We start from the raw sequence: 20,834 nt of genomic DNA, 5'->3' as shown, positions 1-20,834 counted from the left end.
CGCACGGGTAAAAGAGGTCATCCAGGGGCGCACGGGTAAAGAGTTCATCCAGGGACACACGGGTAATGAGGTCATCCAGGGGCACACTGGTAAAGAGGTCATCCAGGGGCGCACGGGTAAAGAGTTCATCCAGGGTCGCACAGGTAAAGAGGTCATCCAGGGGCGCAGAGGTAAAGAGTTCATCCAGGGGCGCACAGGTAAAGAGTTCATCCAGGGACGCACGGGTAAAGAGTTCATCCAGGGACGCACGGGTAAAAGAGTTCATCCAGGGACGCACAGGTAAAGAGTTCATCCAGGGACGCACGGGTAAAAGAGGTCATCCAGGGGCGCACGGGTAAAGAGTTCATCCAGGGACACACGGGTAATGAGGTCATCCAGGGGCACACTGGTAAAGAGGTCATCCAGGGGCGCACGGGTAAAGAGTTCATCCAGGGTCGCACAGGTAAAGAGGTCATCCAGGGGCGCACAGGTAAAGAGGTCATCCAGGGACGCACGAGTAAAGAGGTCATCCAGGGACGCACAGTTAAAGAGTTTATCCAGGGACGCACGGGTAAAGAGTTCATCCAGGGGCGCACAGGTAAAGAGTTCATCCAGGGGCGCACAGGTAAAGAGTTCATCCAGGGACGCACAGGTAAAAAGTTCATCCAGGGGCGTAAAGAGTTCATCCAGGGGCGCACAGGTAAAAAGTTCATCCAGGGGCGCACAGGTAAAGAGTTCATCCAGGGGCGCACAGGTAAAAAGTTCATCCAGGGGCGCACAGGTAAAGAGTTCATCCAGGGACGCACGGGTAAAAGAGGTCATCCAGGGGCGCACGGGTAAAAGAGTTCATCCAGGGGCGCACGGGTAAAGAGTTCATCCAGGGACGCACGGGTAAAGAGTTCATCCAGGGACGCACGGGTAAAAGAGGTCATCCAGGGGCGCACGGGTAAAGAGTTCATCCAGGGACGCACGGGTAAAAGAGTTCATCCAGGGGCGCACAGGTAAAGAGTTCATCCAGGGACGCACAGGTAAAGAGGTCATCCAGGGGCGCACAGATAAAGAGGTCATCCAGGGGCGCACAGGTAAAGAGTTCATCCAGGGACGCACGGGTAAAAGAGTTCATCCAGGGACGCACGGGTAAAGAGTTCATCCAGGTTACGTACAGGTAAAGAGTTCATCCAGGGACGCACGGGTAAAGAGTTCATCCAGGGGCGCGCACAGGTAAAGAGTTCATCCAGGGGCGCACGGGTAAAGAGGTCATCCAGGGGCGCACTGGTGAAGAGGTCATCCAGGGGCGCACGGGTACAGAGTTCATCCAAGGGGCGCACAGGTAAAGAGGTCATCGAGGGGCGCACAGGTAAAGAGGTCATCCAGGGACGCACAGTTAAAGAGTTTATCCAGGGACGCACAGGTAAAGAGTTCATCCAGGGACGCACGGGTAAAGAGTTTATCCAGGGACGCACGGGTAAAGAGTTCATCCAGGGACGCACGGGTAAAGAGTTCATCCAGGGACGCACGGGTAAAAGAGTTCATCCAGGGGCGCACAGGTAAAGAGTTCATCCAGGGACGCACGGGTAAAGAGTTCATCTAGGGACGCACGGGTAAAGAGTTCATCCAGGGACGCACGGGTAAAAGAGTTCATCCAGGGGCGCACAGGTAAAGAGTTCATCCAGGGACGCTAGGGTAAAAGAGTTCATCCAGGGGCGCACAGGTAAAGAGTTCATCCAGGGACGCACGGGTAAAGAGTTCATCCAGGGACGCACGGGTAAAAGAGTTCATCCAGGGACGCACGGGTAAAAGAGTTCATCCAGGGACGCACGGGTAAAAGAGTTCATCCAGGGGCGCACAGGTAAAGAGTTCATCCAGGGACGCACGGGTAAAAGAGGTCATCCAGGGGCGCACGGGTAAAAGAGTTCATCCAGGGGCGCACAGGTAAAGAGTTCATCCAGGGACACACGGGTAAAGAGGTCATCCAGGGGCACACTGGTAAAGAGGTCATCCAGGGGCGCACGGGTAAAGAGTTCATCCAGGGTCGCACAGGTAAAGAGGTCATCCAGGGGCGCACAGGTAAAGAGGTCATCCAGGGACGCACGAGTAAAGAGGTCATCCAGGGACGCACAGTTAGAGTTTATCCAGGGACGCACAGGTAAAGAGTTCATCCAGGGACGCACGGGTAAAAGAGTTCATCCAGGGACGCACAGGTAAAGAGTTCATCCAGGGACGCACGGGTAAAAGAGGTCATCCAGGGGCGCACGGGTAAAGAGTTCATCCAGGGACACACGGGTAATGAGGTCATCCAGGGGCACACTGGTAAAGAGGTCATCCAGGGGCGCACGGGTAAAGAGTTCATCCAGGGTCGCACAGGTAAAGAGGTCATCCAGGGGCGCACAGGTAAAGAGGTCATCCAGGGACGCACGAGTAAAGAGGTCATCCAGGGACGCACAGTTAAAGAGTTTATCCAGGGACGCACGGGTAAAGAGTTCATCCAGGGGCGCACAGGTAAAGAGTTCATCCAGGGGCGCACAGGTAAATAGTTCATCCAGGGACGCACAGGTAAAAAGTTCATCCAGGGGCGCACAGGTAAAGAGGTCATCCAGGGGCGCACAGGTAAAAAGTTCATCCAGGGACGCACAGGTAAAGAGTTCATCCAGGGACGCACAGGTAAAAAGTTCATCCAGGGGCGTAAAGAGTTCATCCAGGGGCGCACAGGTAAAAAGTTCATCCAGGGGCGCACAGGTAAAGAGTTCATCCAGGGGCGCAGAGGTAAAAAGTTCATCCAGGGGCGTAAAGAGTTCATCCAGGGGCGCACAGGTAAAAAGTTCATCCAGGGGCGCACAGGTAAAGAGTTCATCCAGGGGCGCACAGGTAAAAAGTTCATCCAGGGGCGCACAGGTAAAGAGTTCATCCAGGGACGCACGGGTAAAAGAGGTCATCCAGGGGCGCACGGGTAAAAGAGTTCATCCAGGGGCGCACAGGTAAAGAGTTCATCCAGGGACGCACGGGTAAAGAGTTCATCCAGGGGCGCACAGGTAAAGAGTTCATCCAGGGACGCACGGGTAAAAGAGGTCATCCAGGGGCGCACGGGTAAAGAGTTCATCCAGGGACGCACGGGTAAAAGAGTTCATCCAGGGGCGCACAGGTAAAGAGTTCATCCAGGGACGCACAGGTAAAGAGGTCATCCAGGGGCGCACAGATAAAGAGGTCATCCAGGGGCGCACAGGTAAAGAGTTCATCCAGGGACGCACGGGTAAAAGAGTTCATCCAGGGACGCACGGGTAAAGAGTTCATCCAGGTTACGTACAGGTAAAGAGTTCATCCAGGGACGCACGGGTAAAGAGTTCATCCAGGGGCGCGCACAGGTAAAGAGTTCATCCAGGGGCGCACGGGTAAAGAGGTCATCCAGGGGCGCACTGGTGAAGAGGTCATCCAGGGGCGCACGGGTACAGAGTTCATCCAAGGGGCGCACAGGTAAAGAGGTCATCGAGGGGCGCACAGGTAAAGAGGTCATCCAGGGACGCACAGTTAAAGAGTTTATCCAGGGACGCACAGGTAAAGAGTTCATCCAGGGACGCACGGGTAAAGAGTTTATCCAGGGACGCACAGGTAAAGAGTTCATCCAGGGACGCACGGGTAAAGAGTTCATCCAGGGACGCACGGGTAAAAGAGTTCATCCAGGGACGCACGGGTAAAAGAGTTCATCCAGGGGCGCACAGGTAAAGAGTTCATCCAGGGACGCACGGGTAAAGAGTTCATCTAGGGACGCACGGGTAAAGAGTTCATCCAGGGACGCACGGGTAAAAGAGTTCATCCAGGGGCGCACAGGTAAAGAGTTCATCCAGGGACGCACGGGTAAAAGAGTTCATCCAGGGGCGCACAGGTAAAGAGTTCATCCAGGGACGCACGGGTAAAGAGTTCATCCAGGGACGCACGGGTAAAAGAGTTCATCCAGGGACGCACGGGTAAAAGAGTTCATCCAGGGGCGCACAGGTAAAGAGTTCATCCAGGGACGCACGGGTAAAAGAGGTCATCCAGGGGCGCACGGGTAAAAGAGTTCATCCAGGGGCGCACAGGTAAAGAGTTCATCCAGGGACACACGGGTAAAGAGGTCATCCAGGGGCACACTGGTAAAGAGGTCATCCAGGGGCGCACGGGTAAAGAGTTCATCCAGGGTCGCACAGGTAAAGAGGTCATCCAGGGGCGCACAGGTAAAGAGGTCATCCAGGGACGCACGAGTAAAGAGGTCATCCAGGGACGCACAGTTAAAGAGTTTATCCAGGGACGCACAGGTAAAGAGTTCATCCAGGGTCGCACAGGTAAAGAGGTCATCCAGGGGCGCACAGGTAAAAAGTTCATCCAGGGACGCAAAGGTAAAGAGTTCATCCAGGGACGCACAGGTAAAAAGTTCATCCAGGGGCGTAAAGAGTTCATCCAGGGGCGCACAGGTAAAAAGTTCATCCAGGGGCGCACAGGTAAAGAGTTCATCCAGGGGCGCACAGGTAAAAAGTTCATCCAGGGGCGTAAAGAGTTCATCCAGGGGCGCACAGGTAAAAATTTCATCCAGGGGCGCACAGGTAAAGAGTTCATCCAGGGACGCACGGGTAAAGAGTTCATCCAGGGGCGCACAGGTAAAGAGTTCATCCAGGGACGCACGGGTAAAAGAGGTCATCCAGGGGCGCACGGGTAAAGAGTTCATCCAGGGACGCACGGGTAAAAGAGTTCATCCAGGGGCGCACAGGTAAAGAGTTCATCCAGGGACGCACGTGTAAAAGAGTTCATCCAGGGGCGCACAGGTAAAGAGGTCATCCAGGGGCGCACAGGTAAAGAGTTCATCCAGGGACGCACGGGTAAAAGAGTTCATCCAGGGACACACGGGTAAAGAGTTCATCCAGGGGCGCGCACAGGTAAAGAGTTCATCCAGGGGCGCACGGGTAAAGAGGTCATCCAGGGGCGCACTGGTGAAGAAGTCATCCAGGGGCGCACGGGTACAGAGTTCATCCAAGGGGCGCACAGGTAAAGAGGTCATCGAGGGGCGCACAGGTAAAGAGGTCATCCAGGGACGCACAGTTAAAGAGTTTATCCAGGGACGCACAGGTAAAGAGTTCATCCAGGGACGCACGGGTAAAGAGTTTATCCAGGGACACACGGGTAAAGAGTTCATCCAGGGACGCACGGGTAAAAGAGTTCATCCAGGGGCGCACAGGTAAAGAGTTCATCCAGGGACGCACGGGTAAAGAGTTCATCCAGGGACGCACGGGTAAAAGAGTTCATCCAGGGGCGCACAGGTAAAGAGTTCATCCAGGGACGCACGGGTAAAGAGTTCATCCAGGGGCGCACGGGTAAAGAGTTCATCCAGGGACGCACGGGTAAAAGAGTTCATCCAGGGGCGCACAGGTAAAGAGTTCATCCAGGGACGCACGGGTAAAGAGTTCATCCAGGGACGCACGGGTAAAAGAGTTCATCCAGGGGCGCACAGGTAAAGAGTTCATCCAGGGACGCACGGGTAAAGAGTTCATCCAGGGACGCACGGGTAAAGAGTTCATCCAGGGACGCACGGGTAAAAGAGTTCATCCAGGGGCGCACAGGTAAAGAGTTCATCCAGGGACGCACGGGTAAAAGAGGTCATCCAGGGGCGCACGGGTAAAAGAGTTCATCCAGGGGCGCACAGGTAAAGAGTTCATCCAGGGACACACGGGTAAAGAGGTCATCCAGGGGCACACTGGTAAAGAGTTCATCCAGGGACGCACAGGTAAAAAGTTCATCCAGGGGCGCACAGGTAAAAAGTTCATCCAGGGGCGTAAAGAGTTCATCCAGGGGCGCACAGGTAAAGAGTTCATCCAGGGACGCACGGGTAAAAGAGGTCATCCAGGGGCGCACGGGTAAAAGAGTTCATCCAGGGGCGCACAGGTAAAGAGTTCATCCAGGGACGCACGGGTAAAGAGTTCATCCAGGGGCACACAGGTAAAGAGTTCATCCAGGGACGCACGGGTAAAGAGTTCATCCAGGGACGCACAGGTAAAGAGGTCATCCAGGGGCGCACAGGTAAAGAGTTCATCCAGGGACGCACGTGTAAAAGAGTTCATCCAGGGACGCACAGGTAAAGAGGTCATCCAGGGGCGCACAGGTAAAGAGGTCATCCAGGGACGCACGGGTAAAAGAGTTCATCCAGGGACGCATGGGTAAAGAGTTCATCCAGGTTACGTACAGGTAAAGAGTTCATCCAGGGACGCACGGGTAAAGAGTTCATCCAGGGGCGCACAGGTAAAGAGGTCATCCACGGGCGCACTGGTAAAGAGGTCATCCAGGGGCGCACGGGTACAGAGTTCATCCAGGGGCGCACAGTTAAAGAGTTAATCCAGGGACGCACAGGTAAAGAGTTCATCCAGGGACGCACGGGTAAAAGAGTTCATCCAGGGGCGCACAGGTAAAGAGTTCATCCAGGGACACACGGGTAAAGAGGTCATCCAGGGACGCACGGGTAAAAGAGTTCATCCAGGGGCGCACAGGTAAAGAGTTCATCCAGGGACACACGGGTAAAGAGGTCATCCAGGGGCGCACTGGTAAAGAGGTCATCCAGGGGCGCACTGGTAAAGAGGTCATCCAGGGGCGCACGGGTAAAGAGGTCATCCAGGGTCGCACAGGTAAAGAGGTCATCCAGGGACGCATGGGTAAAGAGGTCATCCAGGGGCGCACTGGTAAAGAGGTCATCCAGGGACGCACGAGTAAAGAGGTCATCCAGGGACGCACAGGTAAAGAGTTAATCCAGGGGCGCTCAGGTAAAGAGTTCATCCAGGGGCGCACAGGTAAAGAGGTCATCCAGGGACGCATGGGTAAAGAGGTCATCCAGGGGCGCACTGGTAAAGAGGTCATCCAGGGGCGCACGAGTAAAGAGTTCATCCAGGGACGCACAGGTAAAGAGGTCATCCAGGGGCACACTGGTAAAGAGTTCATTCAGGGGCGCACTGGTAAAGAGTTCATCCAGGGACGCACGGGTAAAGAGGTCATCCAGGGGCACACTGGTAAAGAGGTCATCCAGGGGCGCACTGGTAAAGAGGTCATCCAGGGACGCATGGGTAAAGAGGTCATCCAGGGGCGCACTGGTAAAGAGGTCATCCAGGGGCGCACGGGTAAAGAGTTCATCCAGGGGCGCACGGGTAAAGAGGTCATCCAGGGGCGCACTGGTAAAGAGGTCATCCAGGGACGCATGGGTAAAGAGGTCATCCAGGGGCGCACTGGTAAAGAGGTCATCCAGGGGCGCACGGGTAAAGAGTTCATCCAGGGGCGCACGGGTAAAGAGGTCATCCAGGGGCGCACGGGTAAAGAGTTCATCCAGGGGCGCACGGGTAAAGAGGTCATCCAGGGGCGCACAGGTAAAGAGGTCATCCAGGGGCGCACGGGTAAAGAGTTCATCCAGGGGCACACTGGTAAAGAGGTCATCCAGGGGCGCACGGGTAAAGAGGTCATCCAGGGTCGCACAGGTAAAGAGGTCATCCAGGGACGCATGGGTAAAGAGGTCATCCAGGGGCGCACTGGTAAAGAGGTCATCCAGGGACGCACGAGTAAAGAGGTCATCCAGGGACGCACAGGTAAAGAGTTAATCCAGGGGCGCTCAGGTAAAGAGTTCATCCAGGGGCGCACAGGTAAAGAGGTCATCCAGGGACGCATGGGTAAAGAGGTCATCCAGGGGCGCACTGGTAAAGAGGTCATCCAGGGGCGCACGAGTAAAGAGTTCATCCAGGGACGCACAGGTAAAGAGGTCATCCAGGGGCACACTGGTAAAGAGTTCATCCAGGGGCGCACTGGTAAAGAGTTCATCCAGGGACGCACGGGTAAAGAGGTCATCCAGGGGCGCACGGGTAAAGAGGTCATCCAGGGGCGCACTGGTAAAGAGGTCATCCAGGGGCGCACGGGTAAAGAGTTCATCCAGGGGCGCACGGGTAAAGAGGTCATCCAGGGGCGCACTGGTAAAGAGGTCATCCAGGGGCGCACGGGTAAAGAGTTCATCCAGGGGCGCACGGGTAAAGAGGTCATCCAGGGGCGCACTGGTAAAGAGGTCATCCAGGGACGCATGGGTAAAGAGGTCATCCAGGGGCGCACTGGTAAAGAGGTCATCCAGGGGCGCACGGGTAAAGAGTTCATCCAGGGGCGCACGGGTAAAGAGGTCATCCAGGGGCGCACGGGTAAAGAGTTCATCCAGGGGCGCACGGGTAAAGAGGTCATCCAGGGGCGCACAGGTAAAGAGGTCATCCAGGGGCGCACGGGTAAAGAGTTCATCCAGGGGCACACTGGTAAAGAGGTCATCCAGGGGCGCACGGGTAAAGAGGTCATCCAGGGTCGCACAGGTAAAGAGGTCATCCAGGGACGCATGGGTAAAGAGGTCATCCAGGGGCGCACTGGTAAAGAGGTCATCCAGGGACGCACGAGTAAAGAGGTCATCCAGGGACGCACAGGTAAAGAGTTAATCCAGGGGCGCTCAGGTAAAGAGTTCATCCAGGGGCGCACAGGTAAAGAGGTCATCCAGGGACGCATGGGTAAAGAGGTCATCCAGGGGCGCACTGGTAAAGAGGTCATCCAGGGGCGCACGAGTAAAGAGTTCATCCAGGGACGCACAGGTAAAGAGGTCATCCAGGGGCACACTGGTAAAGAGTTCATCCAGGGGCGCACTGGTAAAGAGTTCATCCAGGGACGCACGGGTAAAGAGGTCATCCAGGGGCGCACGGGTAAAGAGGTCATCCAGGGGCGCACTGGTAAAGAGGTCATCCAGGGGCGCACGGGTAAAGAGTTCATCCAGGGGCGCACGGGTAAAGAGTTCATCTAGAACAAGACCAAAGCAATTCGACATTGAAATTGGGACTAAACCTGGATTTGAACAGGACCAAACTATGTCCACATCAGGACTAATGTTGCGTCCACACTTGGTCCAAGTTTGAGCCCATTTTAGTCCGTTTTGTTTAGCGTAGATTGCAACGATATGAACCATAAACCAGAGGAAAAGGTGCATGTTTTGCTGGGAACACGACGGGGCATCTGACTCTCTGTCCTCTTCAGTCCCTGGGCAGGTGAAGAACGTGCACGTGAGTAACGACGGCGACAGCAGCAGTCTGCGCGTGTCCTGGTCGTCCGCCGTGGGGGACGTGGACAGCTACTGGGTTTATCTCTTCAGAGAGACTCGGCTCCTGGACTCCAGACCCGTCCCCAAAGACCAGAGCCAGGTCAAGTTCCAGTCCCTGCAGCCCGGGCAGAGCTACAGCCTCGTGGTCCAGACTCTGAGCGGAGAACTGGACAACAACCGCACGGCCACAGGGAGGACGGGTGAGACGCTGGAGACGTCCAGACGTAAAGCTCTAAGTCCAGGTCAAGTGAAGCTGCTCGTGCTGCTCGGATCAGTTCTGAAGCTGCTCGTGCTGCTCGGATCAGTTCTGAAGCTGCTCGTGCTGCTCGGATCAGTTCTGAAGCTGCTCGTGCTGCTCGGATCAGTTCTGAAGCTGCTCGTGCTGCTCGGATCAGTTCTGAAGCTGCTCGTGCTGCTCGGATCTGTTCTGAAGCTGCTCGTGCTGCTCGGATCAGTTCTGAAGCTGCTCGTGCTGCTCGGATCTGTTCTGAAGCTGCTCGTGCTGCTCGGATCAGTTCTGAAGCTGCTCGTGCTGCTCGGATCTGTTCTGAAGCTGCTCGTGCTGCTCGGATCAGTTCTGAAGCTGTCCAAACACTCGTGAAACAAATAAGAGAATTCAATCATTTTGACACTTTTCCTTTTACACGTGTTCGGGGACATCTGGTGGCCACAAACTGAACAGCACACGATGTTCTGTTTAAAGAAGCTCCATGTCTCCTGCCTCTGTGTTCAGGCTGGTGTTCAGGCTCATGTTCAGGCTGGTGTTCAGGCTGGTGTTCAGGCTCATGTTCAGGCTGGTGTTCAGGCTGGTGTTCAGGCTGGTGTTCAGGCTGGTGTTCAGGCTGGTGTTCAGGCTCATGTTCAGGCTGGTGTTCAGGCTCATGTTCAGACCGGTGTTCAGCTCCTTCAGTTTGTGTTCAGGCTCATTTTTAGGCTCATGTTCAGGCTCGTGTTCAGGCTCGTGTTCAGGCTCATTTTCAGGCTCGTGTTTAGGCTCGTGTTCAGGCTCATGTTCAGGCTCATGTTCAGGCTCGTGTTCAGGCTCATGTTCAGGCTCGTGTTCAGGCTCGTGTTCAGGCTCATGTTCAGGCTCATGTTCAGGCTCGTGTTCAGGCTTGTGTTCAGGCTCGTGTTCAGGCTCATTTTCAGGCTCATTTTCAGGCTTGTGTTCAGGCTCGTGTTCAGGCTCGTGTTCAGGCTCATGTTCAGGCTTGTGTTCAGTTCGTGTTCAGGCTCATGTTCAGGCTCATGTTCAAGCTTGTGTTCAGTTCGTGTTCAGGCTCATGTTCAGGCTCATGTTCAAGCTTGTGTTCAGTTTGTGTTCAGGCTCATGTTCAGGCTCATGTTCAGGCTTGTGTTCAGTTCGTGTTCAGGCTCATGTTCAGGCTCATGTTCAAGCTTGTGTTCAGTGCGTGTTCAGGCTCATGTTCAGGCTCATGTTCAAGCTTGTGTTCAGTTTGTGTTCAGGCTCATGTTCAGGCTCATGTTCAGGCTTGTGTTCAGTTCGTGTTCAGGCTCATGTTCAGGCTCATGTTCAGGCTTGTGTTCAGTTTGTGTTCAGGCTCATGTTCAGTCTCATGTTCAAGCTTGTGTTCGTGTTCAGGCTCATGTTCAGGCTCACGTTCAAGCTTGTGTTCAGTTTGTGTTCAGGCTCATGTTCAGGCTCATGTTCAAGCTTGTGTTCAGTTCGTGTTCAGGCTCATGTTCAGGCTCATGTTCAAGCTTGTGTTCAGTTTGTGTTCAGGCTCATGTTCAGGCTCATGTTCAGGCTTGTGTTCAGTTCGTGTTCAGGCTCATGTTCAAGCTTGTGTTCAGTTCGTGTTCAGGCTCATGTTCAGGCTCATGTTCAGGCTTGTGTTCAGTTCGTGTTCAGGCTCATGTTCAAGCTTGTGTTCAGTTTGTGTTCAGGCTCATGTTCAGGCTTGTGTTCAGTTTGTGTTCAGGCTCATGTTCAGGCTCATGTTCAAGCTTGTGTTCAGTTCGTGTTCAGGCTCATGTTCAGGCTCATGTTCAAGCTTGTGTTCAGTTTGTGTTCAGGCTCATGTTCAGGCTCATGTTCAGTTCGTTTTCAGGCTCATGTTCAGGCTTGTGTTCAGTTCGTGTTCAGGCTCATGTTCAAGCTTGTGTTCAGTTCGTGTTCAGGCTCATGTTCAGGCTTGTGTTCAGTTCGTTTTCAGGCTCATGTTCAGGCTTGTGTTCAGTTCGTGTTCAGGCTCATGTTCAAGCTTGTGTTCAGTTCGTGTTCAGGCTCATGTTCAGGCTCATGTTCAAGCTTGTGTTCAGTTTGTGTTCAGGCTCATGTTCAGGCTTGTGTTCAGTTCGTGTTCAGGCTCATGTTCAAGCTTGTGTTCAGTTTGTGTTCAGGCTCATGTTCAGGCTCATGTTCAGGCTTGTGTTCAGTTCGTGTTCAGGCTCATGTTCAATCTTGTGTTCAGTTCGTGTTCAGGCTCATGTTCAGGCTCATGTTCAAGCTTGTGTTCAGTTAGTGTTCAGGCTCATGTTCAGGCTCATGTTCAAGCTTGTGTTCAGTTCGTGTTCAGGCTCATGTTCAGGCTCATGTTCAAGCTTGTGTTCAGTTTGTGTTCAGGCTCATGTTCAGGCTCATGTTCAAGCTTGTGTTCAGTTTGTGTTAAGGCTCATGTTCAGGCCTGTGTTCAGTTCGTGTTCAGGCTCATGTTCAGGCTCATGTTCAAGCTTGTGTTCAGTTCGTGTTCAGGCTCATGTTCAGGCTCATGTTCAAGCTTGTGTTCAGTTTGTGTTCAGGCTCATGTTCAGGCTCATGTTCAGGCCTGTGTTCAGTTCGTGTTCAGGCTCATGTTCAGGCTCATGTTCAAGCTTGTGTTCAGTTCGTGTTCAGGCTCATGTTCAGGCTTGTGTTCAGTTCGTGTTCAGGCTCATGTTCAGGCTTGTGTTCAGTTCGTGTTCAGGCTCATGTTCAAGCTTGTGTTCAGTTTGTGTTCAGGCTCATGTTCAGGCTCATGTTCAGGCTTGTGTTCAGTTCGTGTTCAGGCTCATGTTCAGGCTCATGTTCAGGCTTGTGTTCAGTTCGTGTTCAGGCTCATGTTCAGGCTCATATTCAAGCTTGTGTTCAGTTCGTGTTCAGGCTCATGTTCAGGCTCATATTCAAGCTTGTGTTCAGTTCGTGTTCAGGCTCATGTTCAGGCTCATGTTCAAGCTTGTGTTCAGTTTGTGTTCAGGCTCATGTTCAGGCTCATGTTCAGGCTTGTGTTCAGTTCGTGTTCAGGCTCATGTTCAGTTCGTGTTCAGGCTCATGTTCAGGCTCATGTTCAAGCTTGTGTTCAGTTTGTGTTCAGGCTCATGTTCAGGCTCATGTTCAGGCTTGTGTTCAGTTCGTGTTCAGGCTCATGTTCAGGCTCATGTTCAAGCTTGTGTTCAGTTCGTGTTCAGGCTCATGTTCAGGCTTGTGTTCAGTTCGTGTTCAGGCTCATGTTCAAGCTTGTGTTCAGTTCGTGTTCAGGCTCATGTTCAGGCTTGTGTTCAGTTCGTGTTCAGGCTCATGTTCAAGCTTGTGTTCAGTTTGTGTTCAGGCTCATGTTCAGGCTCATGTTCAGGCTCATGTTCAAGCTTGTGTTCAGTTCGTGTTCAGGCTCATGTTCAGGCTCATGTTCAGGCTTGTGTTCAGTTCGTGTTCAGGCTCATGTTCAGGCTCATGTTCAAGCTTGTGTTCAGTTCGTGTTCAGGCTCATGTTCAGGCTTGTGTTCAGTTTGTGTTCAGGCTAATGTTCAAGCTTGTGTTCAGTTTGTGTTCAGGCTCATGTTCAGGCTCATGTTCAGTTCGTTTTCAGGCTCATGTTCAGGCTTGTGTTCAGTTCGTGTTCAGGCTCATGTTCAAGCTTGTGTTCAGTTCGTGTTCAGGCTCATGTTCAGGCTTGTGTTCAGTTCGTTTTCAGGCTCATGTTCAGGCTTGTGTTCAGTTCGTGTTCAGGCTCATGTTCAAGCTTGTGTTCAGTTCGTGTTCAGGCTCATGTTCAAGCTTGTGTTCAGTTTGTGTTCAGGCTCATGTTCAGGCTTGTGTTCAGTTCGTGTTCAGGCTCATGTTCAAGCTTGTGTTCAGTTTGTGTTCAGGCTCATGTTCAGGCTCATGTTCAGGCTTGTGTTCAGTTCGTGTTCAGGCTCATGTTCAATCTTGTGTTCAGTTCGTGTTCAGGCTCATGTTCAGGCTCATGTTCAAGCTTGTGTTCAGTTAGTGTTCAGGCTCATGTTCAGGCTCATGTTCAAGCTTGTGTTCAGTTCGTGTTCAGGCTCATGTTCAGGCTCATGTTCAAGCTTGTGTTCAGTTTGTGTTCAGGCTCATGTTCAGGCTCATGTTCAAGCTTGTGTTCAGTTTGTGTTAAGGCTCATGTTCAGGCCTGTGTTCAGTTCGTGTTCAGGCTCATGTTCAGGCTCATGTTCAAGCTTGTGTTCAGTTCGTGTTCAGGCTCATGTTAAGGCTCATGTTCAAGCTTGTGTTCAGTTTGTGTTCAGGCTCATGTTCAGGCCTGTGTTCAGTTCGTGTTCAGGCTCATGTTCAGGCTCATGTTCAAGCTTGTGTTCAGTTCGTGTTCAGGCTCATGTTCAGGCTTGTGTTCAGTTCGTGTTCAGGCTCATGTTCAGGCTCATGTTCAGGCTTGTGTTCAGTTCGTGTTCAGGCTCATGTTCAAGCTTGTGTTCAGTTTGTGTTCAGGCTCATGTTCAGGCTCATGTTCAGGCTTGTGTTCAGTTCGTGTTCAGGCTCATGTTCAGGCTCATGTTCAGGCTTGTGTTCAGTTCGTGTTCAGGCTCATGTTCAGGCTCATATTCAAGCTTGTGTTCAGTTCGTGTTCAGGCTCATGTTCAGGCTCATGTTCAAGCTTGTGTTCAGGTTGTGTTCAGGCTCATGTTCAGGCTCATGTTCAGGCTTGTGTTCAGTTCGTGTTCAGGCTCATGTTCAGTTCGTGTTCAGGCTCATGTTCAGGCTCATGTTCAAGCTTGTGTTCAGTTTGTGTTCAGGCTCATGTTCAGGCTCATGTTCAGGCTTGTGTTCAGTTCGTGTTCAGGCTCATGTTCAGGCTCATGTTCAAGCTTGTGTTCAGTTCGTGTTCAGGCTCATGTTCAGGCTTGTGTTCAGTTCGTGTTCAGGCTCATGTTCAAGCTTGTGTTCAGTTCGTGTTCAGGCTCATGTTCAGGCTTGTGTTCAGTTCGTGTTCAGGCTCATGTTCAAGCTTGTGTTCAGTTTGTGTTCAGGCTCATGTTCAGGCTCATGTTCAGGCTCATGTTCAAGCTTGTGTTCAGTTCGTGTTCAGGCTCATGTTCAGGCTCATGTTCAAGCTTGTGTTCAGTTCGTGTTCAGGCTCATGTTCAGGCTCATGTTCAGGCTTGTGTTCAGTTCGTGTTCAGGCTCATGTTCAGGCTCATGTTCAAGCTTGTGTTCAGTTCGTGTTCAGGCTCATGTTCAGGCTTGTGTTCAGTTTGTGTTCAGGCTAATGTTCAAGCTTGTGTTCAGTTTGTGTTCAGGCTCATGTTCAGGCTCATGTTCAGGCTTGTGTTCAGTTCGTGTTCAGGCTCATGTTCAAGCTTGTGTTCAGTTCGTGTTCAGGCTCATGTTCAGGCTCATGTTCAAGCTTGTGTTCAGTTCGTGTTCAGGCTCATGTTCAGGCTCATGTTCAAGCTTGTGTTCAGTTCGTGTTCAGGCTCATGTTCAGGCTCATGTTCAGGCTTGTGTTCAGTTCGTGTTCAGGCTCATGTTCAGGCTTGTGTTCAGTTCGTGTTCAGGCTCATGTTCAGGCTCATGTTCAAGCTTGTGTTCAGTTTGTGTTCAGGCTCATGTTCAGGCTTGTGTTCAGTTCGTGTTCAGGCTCATGTTCAAGCTTGTGTTCAGTTCGTGTTCAGGCTCATGTTCAGGCTCATGTTCAAGCTTGTGTTCAGTTCGTGTTCAGGCTCATGTTCAGGCTCATGTTCAAGCTTGTGTTCAGTTTGTGTTCAGGCTCATGTTCAGGCTTGTGTTTAGCTCGTGTTCAGGCTCATGTTCAAGCTTGTGTTCAGTTTGTATTCAGGCTCATGTTCAGGCTTGTGTTCAGTTCGTGTTCAGGCTCATGTTCAAGCTTGTGTTCAGTTTGTGTTCAGGCTCATGTTCAGGCTTGTGTTCAGTTCGTGTTCAGGCTCATGTTCAAGCTTGTGTTCATTTTGTGTTCAGGCTCATTTTCAGGCTCATGTTCAGGCTTGTGTTTAGCTCGTGTTCAGGCTCATGTTCAAGCTTGTGTTCAGTTTGTGTTCAGGCTCATGTTCAGGCTTGTGTTCAGTTCGTGTTCAGGCTCATGTTCAAGCTTGTGTTCAGTTTGTGTTCAGGCTCATGTTCAGGCTTGTGTTCAGTTCGTGTTCAGGCTCATGTTCAAGCTTGTGTTCAGTTCGTGTTCAGGCTCATGTTCAGGCTCATGTTCAAGCTTGTGTTCAGGCTCATGTTCAGGCTCATGTTCAGGCTTGTGTTCAGTTCGTGTTCAGGCTCATGTTCAGGCTTGTGTTCAGTTCGTGTTCAGGCTCATGTTCAGGCTTGTGTTCAGTTCGTGTTCAGGCTCATGTTCAGGCTCATGTTCAGGCTTGTGTTCAGTTCGTGTTCAGGCTCATGTTCAGGCTCATGTTCAAGCTTGTGTTCAGTTTGTGTTCAGGCTCATGTTCAGGCCTATGTTCAGTTCGTGTTCAGGCTCATGTTCAGGCTCATGTTCAAGCTTGTGTTCAGTTTGTGTTCAGGCTCATGTTCAGGCTCATGTTTAGGCTTGTGTTCAGTTCGTGTTCAGGCTCATGTTCAAGCTTGTGTTCAGTTCGCGTTCAGGCTCATGTTCAGGCTCATGTTCAAGCTTGTGTTCAGTTTGTGTTCAGGCTCATGTTTAGGCTTGTGTTCAGTTCGTGTTCAGGCTCATGTTCAAGCTTGTGTTCAGTTCGTGTTCAGGCTCATGTTCAAGCTTGTGTTCAGTTCGTGTTCAGGCTCATGTTCAGGCTCATGTTCAAGCTTGTGTTCAGTTTGTGTTCAGGCTCATGTTCAGGCTCATGTTAAAGCTTGTGTTCAGTTTGTGTTCAGGCTCATGTTCAGGCTCATGTTCAGGCTTGTGTTCAGTTCGTGTTCAGGCTCATGTTCAATCTTGTGTTCAGTTCGTGTTCAGGCTCATGTTCAAGCTTGTGTTCAGTTAGTGTTCAGGCTCATGTTCAGGCTCATGTTCAAGCTTGTGTTCAGTTCGTGTTCAGGCTCATGTTCAGGCTCATGTTCAAGCTTGTGTTCAGTTTGTGTTCAGGCTCATGTTCAGGCTCATGTTCAAGCTTGTGTTCAGTTTGTGTTCAGGCTCATGTTCAGGCTCATGTTCAGGCCTGTGTTCAGTTCGTGTTCAGGCTCATGTTCAGGCTCATGTTCAAGCTTGTGTTCAGTTTGTGTTCAGGCTCATGTTCAAGCTTGTGTTCAGTTCGTGTTCAGGCTCATGTTCAGGCTCATGTTCAAGCTTGTGTTCAGTTTGTGTTCAGGCTCATGTTCAGGCTTGTGTTCAGTTCGTGTTCAGGCTCATGTTCAAGCTTGTGTTCAGTTTGTGTTCAGGCTCATGTTCAGGCTCATGTTCAGGCTTGTGTTCAGTTCGTGTTCAGGCTCATGTTCAGTTTGTGTTCAGGCTCATGTTCAGGCTCATGTTCAGGCTTGTGTTCAGTTCGTGTTCAGGCTCATGTTCAGGCTCATGTTCAGGCTTGTGTTCAGTTCGTGTTCAGGCTCATGTTCAGGCTCATGTTCAAGCTTGTGTTCAGTTTGTGTTCAGGCTCATGTTCAGGCTCATGTTCAGGCTTGTGTTCAGTTCGTGTTCAGGCTCATGTTCAGGCTCATATTCAAGCTTGTGTTCAGTTCGTGTTCAGGCTCATGTTCAGGCTCATGTTCAAGCTTGTGTTCAGTTCGTGTTCAGGCTCATGTTCAGTTTGTGTTCAGGCTCATGTTCAGGCTCATGTTCAAGCTTGTGTTCAGTTCGTGTTCAGGCTCATGTTCAGGCTCATGTTCAAGCTTGTGTTCAGTTCGTGTTCAGGCTCATGTTCAGGCTTGTGTTCAGTTCGTGTTCAGGCTCATGTTCAAGCTTGTGTTCAGTTCATGTTCAAGCTTGTGTTCAGTTCGTGTTCAGGCTCATGTTCAAGCTTGTGTTCAGTTTGTGTTCAGGCTCATGTTCAGGCTCATGTTCAGGCTTGTGTTCAGTTCGTGTTCAGGCTCATGTTCAGGCTCATGTTCAGGCTTGTGTTCAGTTTGTGTTCAGGCTCATGTTCAGGCTTGTGTTCAGTTCGTGTTCAGGCTCATGTTCAGGCTTGTGTTCAGTTCGTGTTCAGGCTCATGTTCAGGCTCATGTTCAGGCTTGTGTTCAGTTTGTATTCAGGCTCATGTTCAAGCTTGTGTTCAGTTTGTGTTCAGGCTCATGTTCAGGCTTGTGTTCAGTTCGTGTTCAGGCTCATGTTCAAGCTTGTGTTCAGTTCGTGTTCAGGCTCATGTTCAAGCTTGTGTTCAGTTTGTGTTCAGGCTCATGTTCAAGCTTGTGTTCAGGCTCATGTTCAGGCTCATGTTCAGGCTTGTGTTCAGTTCGTGTTCAGGCTCATGTTCAGGCTTGTGTTCAGTTCGTGTTCAGGCTCATGTTCAGGCTCATGTTCAGGCTTGTGTTCAGTTCGTGTTCAGGCTCATGTTCAGGCTCATGTTCAGGCTTGTGTTCAGTTCGTGTTCAGGCTCATGTTCAGGCTCATGTTCAAGCTTGTGTTCAGTTTGTGTTCAGGCTCATGTTCAGGCTCATGTTCAGGCTTGTGTTCAGTTCGTGTTCAGGCTCATGTTCAGGCTCATGTTCAAGCTTGTGTTCAGTTCGTGTTCAGGCTCATGTTCAAGCTTGTGTTCAGTTCGTTTTCAGGCTCATGTTCAGGCTTGTGTTCAGTTCGTGTTCAGGCTCATGTTCAAGCTTGTGTTCAGTTCGCGTTCAGGCTCATGTTCAGGCTTGTGTTCAGTTTGTGTTCAGGCTTATGTTCAGGCTCATGTTTAGGCTTGTGTTCAGTTCGTGTTCAGGCTCATGTTCAAGCTTGTGTTCAGTTCGTGTTCAGGCTCATGTTCAGGCTCATGTTCAGGCTTGTGTTCAGTTCGTTTTCAGGCTCATGTTCAAGCTTGTGTTCAGTTTGTGTTCAGGCTCATGTTCAGGCTTGTGTTCAGTTCGTGTTCAGGCTCATGTTCAGGCTCATGTTCAGGCTTGTGTTCAGTTCGTGTTCAGGCTCATGTTCAATCTTGTGTTCAGTTCGTGTTCAGGCTCATGTTCAGGCTCATGTTCAGGCTTGTGTTCAGTTCGTGTTCAGGCTCATGTTCAATCTTGTGTTCAGTTCGTGTTCAGGCTCATGTTCAGGCTCATGTTCAAGCTTGTGTTCAGTTAGTGTTCAGGCTCATGTTCAGGCTCATGTTCAAGCTTGTGTTCAGTTCGTGTTCAGGCTCATGTTCAGGCTCATGTTCAAGCTTGTGTTCAGTTTGTGTTCAGGCTCATGTTCAAGCTTGTGTTCAGTTTGTGTTCAGGCTCATGTTCAGGCTCATGTTCAGGCCTGTGTTCAGTTCGTGTTCAGGCTCATGTTCAGGCTCATGTTCAAGCTTGTGTTCAGTTTGTGTTCAGGCTCATGTTCAAGCCTGTGTTCAGTTCGTGTTCAGGCTCATGTTCAGGCTCATGTTCAAGCTTGTGTTCAGTTTGTGTTCAGGCTCATGTTCAGGCCTGTGTTCAGTTCGTGTTCAGGCTCATGTTCAGGCTCATGTTCAAGCTTGTGTTCAGTTCGTGTTCAGGCTCATGTTCAAGCTTGTGTTCAGTTTGTGTTCAGGCTCATGTTCAAGCTTGTGTTCAGTTTGTGTTCAGGCTCATGTTCAGGCTCATGTTCAGGCTTGTGTTCAGTTTGTGTTCAGGCTCATGTTCAGGCTTGTGTTCAGTTCGTGTTCAGGCTCATGTTCAGGCTTGTGTTCAGTTCGTGTTCAGGCTCATGTTCAGGCTCATGTTCAGGCTTGTGTTCAGTTTGTATTCAGGCTCATGTTCAGGCTTGTGTTCAGTTTGTGTTCAGGCTCATGTTCAAGCTTGTGTTCAGTTTGTGTTCAGGCTCATGTTCAGGCTTGTGTTCAGTTCGTGTTCAGGCTCATGTTCAAGCTTGTGTTCAGTTCGTGTTCAGGCTCATGTTCAGGCTTGTGTTCAGTTCGTGTTCAGGCTCATGTTCAAGCTTGTGTTCAGTTCGTGTTCAGGCTCATGTTCAGGCTCATGTTCAAGCTTGTGTTCAGGCTCATGTTCAGGCTCATGTTCAGGCTTGTGTTCAGTTCGTGTTCAGGCTCATGTTCAGGCTTGTGTTCAGTTCGTGTTCAGGCTCATGTTCAGGCTCATGTTCAGGCTTGTGTTCAGTTCGTGTTCAGGCTCATGTTCAGGCTCATGTTCAGGCTTGTGTTCAGTTCGTGTTCAGGCTCATGTTTAGGCTCATGTTCAAGCTTGTGTTCAGTTTGTGTTCAGGCTCATGTTCAGGCTTGTGTTTAGTTCGTGTTCAGGCTCATGTTCAGGCTCATGTTCAAGCTTGTGTTCAGTTTGTGTTCAGGCTCATGTTCAGGCTCATGTTCAGGCTTGTGTTCGGTTCGTGTTCAGGCTCATGTTCAGGCTCATGTTCAAGCTTGTGTTCAGTTCGTGTTCAGGCTCATGTTCAAGCTTGTGTTCAGTTCGTGTTCAGGCTCATGTTCAGGCTCATGTTCAGGCTTGTGTTCAGTTCGTTTTCAGGCTCATGTTCAGGCTTGTGTTCAGTTCGTGTTCAGGCTCATGTTCAAGCTTGTGTTCAGTTCGCGTTCAGGCTCATGTTCAGGCTCATGTTCAAGCTTGTGTTCAGTTTGTGTTCAGGCTCATGTTCAAGCTTGTGTTCAGTTCGTGTTCAGGCTCATGTTCAGGCTCATGTTCAAGCTTGTGTTCAGTTTGTGTTCAGGCTTATGTTCAGGCTCATGTTTAGGCTTGTGTTCAGTTCGTGTTCAGGCTCATGTTCAAGCTTGTGTTCAGTTCGTGTTCAGGCTCATGTTCAGGCTCATGTTCAGGCTTGTGTTCAGTTCGTTTTCAGGCTCATGTTCAAGCTTGTGTTCAGTTTGTGTTCAGGCTCATGTTCAAGCTTGTGTTCAGTTTGTGTTCAGGCTCATGTTCAGGCTTGTGTTCAGTTCGTGTTCAGGCTCATGTTCAGGCTCATGTTCAAGCTTGTGTTCAGTTTGTGTTCAGGCTCATGTTCAATCTTGTGTTCAGTTCGTGTTCAGGCTCATGTTCAGGCTCATGTTCAGGCTTGTGTTCAGTTCGTGTTCAGGCTCATGTTCAATCTTGTGTTCAGTTCGTGTTCAGGCTCATGTTCAGGCTCATGTTCAAGCTTGTGTTCAGTTAGTGTTCAGGCTCATGTTCAGGCTCATGTTCAAGCTTGTGTTCAGTTTGTGTTCAGGCTCATGTTCAAGCTTGTGTTCAGTTTGTGTTCAGGCTCATGTTCAGGCTCATGTTCAGGCCTGTGTTCAGTTCGTGTTCAGGCTCATGTTCAGGCTCATGTTCAAGCTTGTGTTCAGTTTGTGTTCAGGCTCATGTTCAGGCCTGTGTTCAGTTCGTGTTCAGGCTCATGTTCAAGCTTGTGTTCAGTTCGTGTTCAGGCTCATGTTCAAGCTTGTGTTCAGTTTGTGTTCAGGCTCATGTTCAAGCTTGTGTTCAGTTTGTGTTCAGGCTCATGTTCAGGCTCATGTTCAAGCTTGTGTTCAGTTTGTGTT

General features: G+C 50.8%; 1 protein-coding gene across 1 annotated transcript in view; it reads left to right on the top strand.

The window, feature by feature from the left end:
• LOC140349284 (receptor-type tyrosine-protein phosphatase beta-like) overlaps positions 1-20,834 on the top strand; it is a 140,920-nt gene that overhangs the window by 30,465 nt on the left and 89,621 nt on the right. The window contains exon 12 of the mRNA XM_072435560.1: positions 9,025-9,288. Coding sequence (XP_072291661.1) covers positions 9,025-9,288 — 264 coding nt within the window. The remainder of the gene's footprint in view (positions 1-9,024; positions 9,289-20,834) is intronic.

The sequence above is a fragment of the Eucyclogobius newberryi genome, unplaced genomic scaffold (genome assembly GCF_026437365.1).
Source record: "Eucyclogobius newberryi isolate DKJ021-1_F unplaced genomic scaffold, fEucNew1.0.hap1 SCAF_7, whole genome shotgun sequence".
In the NCBI taxonomy this organism is placed as follows: domain Eukaryota; kingdom Metazoa; phylum Chordata; class Actinopteri; order Gobiiformes; family Gobiidae; genus Eucyclogobius; species Eucyclogobius newberryi.
The sequence above is the reverse complement of the archived record's forward strand: the minus strand, read 5'-3'. Positions and strand labels throughout refer to the sequence as shown.